At 39.8% G+C, this 4100-nt stretch overlaps 1 protein-coding gene across 1 annotated transcript; it reads right to left on the bottom strand.

Annotated features, from left to right (window-relative positions):
* Window positions 1-2333: 2333 nt before the first annotated feature.
* LOC139340375 (trace amine-associated receptor 13c-like) lies at window positions 2334-3541 on the bottom strand. Its single transcript, XM_070976165.1, has 2 exons — window positions 3369-3541; window positions 2334-3153 (listed from the first exon to the last, which is right to left on the bottom strand). Exons 1-2 carry the CDS (start codon window positions 3539-3541, stop codon window positions 2334-2336), a joined length of 993 nt encoding a protein of 330 aa, XP_070832266.1.
* Window positions 3542-4100: the final 559 nt, after the last annotated feature.

Genomic DNA, 4100 nt, shown 5'->3' with positions numbered 1-4100 from the left:
TCAGGAACCTCTGGATGGCAGTATGGTTTTATGGTGACAATTCAGACAAACTTTTATAAAACCGTTAAAATCACAACTTTGTCATACTTCAGGTCAGAGATACTGGGAAAACACCAATATTATGCGTGCAATGAGTCCTGTAAGGTGAAAACATCAAAAGTTAAGTTTAGCATAGAAGTTTGGTTATCCTGGAGTATTGAGAAAAAGCACACACGCATGCACCAGTTGCTTCAGGAATGTCCAATTTACAACCCATCAGCATTTGCTGATTTTTGTGGGTTCCTCTGAGGCATGTCATTTGTCTCTCCAGACAGTTTTATTGTCTTGAGCCCTCAGGGCTATTGGGGAGTAATCAGCATTGAGTGGGACATCCTGGGTAGGAGATAGGCGTTGACCTTTTGGCTCTTTTTTTTTCAACATGTGAGAAGAGTAGTTTACTGAGCCAGACATCCTGTCTCTCTTTGAAATCAGATTGCATTATAGGTAAACCAGATGGTCTACAATTCAATCGGTTGGCGGGTTTACACCTCCGTTTCTCATGAGAAGTCAGAGAGGGTAAGAGAAGGTCAGTTAGAGGCTAGTTCTGCTACAAGTATATCATTTGACATCTTCAGAAGTGCTGACTCTGTGCTGTGGAGGGCTTTGAACCCAGACTGGAACAGCTCAGTGATACGATTATCTTTTAAAAAGGGCAACAACTGGTTGTAGACCACTTTCTCTAAAATCTTGGAGATATACGGAAGGTTAGAGATAGGTCTGAAGTTGGAACAGAGAGAGGGGTCAAGGCCTGTTTTTCAAAAGTTCAAACATCTTGCCGTACCCGTTTCATCATCCTCATTTGTCATTTCCAACCACAAGCTCGTTTTGGTGAAAAAGTTGCCAATTTTAGCACATTTGGCTGCATCTGTTTCCAGAGCTTTCCTCTTTTTAATTCTTGCCTTCTCCGTGCCACCCTTGCTCTTTCTATTTTCCATCTTTCAAACACTGCTGACCAAGTGCACGGACATGTTATGTCAGGGTGCGTCTGAAAAAAAAAGAGCTGCTTGTGGAGGCGGAGGCAGCCCAGGGACAGTGGTAGCAGCATACATGATCAACCCAGTGCCATGACTGAACCCCCCCCCCCCCTTTTATCTATTCTAAATTTCTCATTAATCATCACAATACTGTTATCAACATGGAAAAGTGGATAGGCTTGCTTTGTGCAAATGTTTTTTTTATTGAAAACAGCAACATGTAGTGTTATATTTCACACTAACATTCTCACTTTGAGTAGTCATTCACATTTGAAGCAAAATCTCACACAATTTAACACTGTCAATAAACTAATGACAAATGCAGTTAAACCATGGCTTAAAGTTTCCTTTCTTAAGTTTCCTTTGAACATACAAGCAGTCAGACCATAATGCTCTTCTATTTATTCACCAGAGGCTTATCAACCCAGTCTTTTATTTCTCTCCAGAAAGAATGAACATTACTTGGCTATGGCTGCAGTAAGCTTGTTCTTAGTTGCGGTATCCCATATGCCTCTGTCGAAAGCCATCCATTATCGCTGGGTTTTGACAAGGAGGCGGCGGAGAATTCGCATTCGCTGTGTGTTTGGCCATCAAGTGGTATTTCAGACTGGATGTGCTGCGGTGATAACTTCGAGTCGATCCATCTGGCAACTTTTTGAAACTAAACTTTCCATTCAGATTCTTGCTCACATCCATTTCGGCGTTTCGCACGTGACATCCACACAAAACAGTAACCTACTCTTTCACAGCTAGCGAGCAGGCAAGACCAAATATATATACATATGAGAGAGAGAGAGAGAGATAGTTATAATTATAATTTATAACTGATAACTCATGTTTTCTACAAGAATGGTACACATCTCTGAAATGCTGTGAGGGGTATGTAAATTTATATGTAAAAATATATGTAGCACTGTGAAACATGAAAAACATTTTCGAACATATCCCTCTTCATAGTGTGTCATTTACCAAAAAGAAAATTTCATTAAATGATACTATATTGTTATGTGTAGCTTTTGATAGATTCAATAAGTGTTTTGCAGTCTTCAACTTTGTGTAGTGTAGTGATATTGATATCACTGCCACAATATATTTAGAATTACGGAAGTATGTTGGGTTATACTTTCAGATGCAGTAATGACAATGAAAACAACTGACTTGCAAATAGAGAACATGACTCGTAATGTTTGACAAAATAAACATACTGTGCAAGAACAATTCTCTTGTCTACACCTTTTCATTTTATTTCACTGACTGTTAAGAGCAAATACATTTTCACATTCATAGAACATTTTATTGTTGTTATTCACCAGTCTGTCTCTACAGTATTTTAAGATCACAAGAGTCAGGCTGCAGTATCTTAAGTGTAACAATGAGTTTAATAGATTTTCTAAACCAGGGATAGAAAAAGGCATAGATGACAGGGTTTAGACAAGAATTAAAATACAGCAGCCAGACTACAAAAGTCGAGGATGAACTACTGTCTTCAATATCCTGGCCGATAAGGGCTGGAGCGTAATATGGACAGAAACATATTAGAAACACAACTACTACGACACCAAGCGTCCTGGCAGCTTTCATCTCAGACTTCTTAGCTGTTGCTGTCTTTGAACGCTGTAGTGTGACAGCTGCAATATGTGACCGCATAGCTTGAGCCTGAGACACAGCCACAACAAATACTCTCATATACAGAAATATGATGACAGTGATGGGGCCAGTGAAGGTAAAAACAATGTCAATAGCTCCTGTGATGTAGTTAAGGACAACTACACACTCTCCAAAGCAGGAATTCTGTGAATCAGGTTGTCTCAGAAAGTCCTTTAAAATTATACAATTATAGAGAACAGAGCCAATCCAGCACAGACAAACACAGATCTTTGTTCTGTCCAGAGTAACTCTGGTGGTGTAATGTAGAGGTTCACAAATAGCCAAATAACGATCAACTGAAATGAGCACCATATTTCCTACTGAAGTAGAGGTAATGATAAAATCTACAACATAATACAGAGCACACATGAGGTCACCCAGGAACCAGCAAGCCTCTGTTAAGAGAATTTGTATCGGCATCAGCAGGAGGCCCACGAGGAAGTCTGAGACAGCCAGGGAGAGGATGAGCAGGTTGGTTGGACTGTGGAGCTGCCTGGGGAGGAATCATTATTATGACATTATCAACAATGGTTGAATTTTAGTAAGAGCAGTAGCAGCAAATGCAGTCATTATTTTGCCACAACATTATGTTTGAATATCTTAGTTTTTCTAATGAGGAACACAGCATTAGTATCAACTGGGACATTGGCATTAGAAGGAAGACATGTAATGGTTGTAAATTTTCATTATGAATATGTTTATGTCTGCCTGAAGTGGGAGATAGAGACGATGACCAGCAGGTTGAGAGTTGCAGTGAGCACAGAGATGAGGGACAGAAGAATGTAGATGAGCATGGCATGGGACTGAGGCAGCATGGGTTTCTTGCAGGAAATGTTGACTAGAAGAGGGAAGCAGAGTTCAGCTCCACCTGGAGACTCCATTTTCAGAGAGAGAAGAGAAGGCACTTTCTCTTGTAGAGCTGTTTTTTTTTTTTAATCTCTCCTCATTTCTCTCGTTGTACTCCTGCTAATTTAGTCCCTCCTCTCTCTTACTTTATCGTCATCGTCATCTCAGACTTCATCACCTTCTTCCACATCTCACTTTGCTTATTATGTCTGTCTGTCTCTTTCATCATCCATTGCTTTGACAACTAACTTTCTTGATGATAGTTGCCATAATCAAAAAGTGGGTTAGTTGTAATACAAATAGCGGTGAAACATTAGGGGCAGCTGTGTCTCAGGAGATAGTTTTGTGTTTTTGACTGCCAATCTGCTTAGCAATTTTTGTACTGTTGCCTGTCCTGGCTGCCTCCCGTGTACCGACCTTGGACTGTTAATTTCACTTGTGAGTCTGGTCTGCTCTGTGGGTCCCCCAGTTTGTCTGTCTGAACCTGACAACAATAAAATATTGCTATTATTAAATTATGTTCCTCTTTAAAAAAAAAAAAAAAAAAAAAATCTACCGTTATTTCCAACAGCAAAAAATGTTCAGCTATTGCAA

This window comes from Chaetodon trifascialis, chromosome 12 (genome assembly GCF_039877785.1).
Source record: "Chaetodon trifascialis isolate fChaTrf1 chromosome 12, fChaTrf1.hap1, whole genome shotgun sequence".
NCBI classification, from domain to species: Eukaryota; Metazoa; Chordata; class Actinopteri; order Chaetodontiformes; family Chaetodontidae; genus Chaetodon; species Chaetodon trifascialis.
The sequence above is the reverse complement of the archived record's forward strand: the minus strand, read 5'-3'. Positions and strand labels throughout refer to the sequence as shown.

Bases quoted from the DNA above. Each gene is read 5' to 3' on its own strand.
- LOC139340375 (XM_070976165.1), bottom strand. From the start codon at position 3,541: ATGGAGTCTCCAGGTGGAGCTGAACTCTGCTTCCCTCTTCTAGTCAAC. The intron at 3,154-3,368 runs GCAGACATAAAC...ATTCCTCCCCAG, and splicing joins GTCTCTATCTCCCACTTCAG to GCAGCTCCACAGTCCAACCA.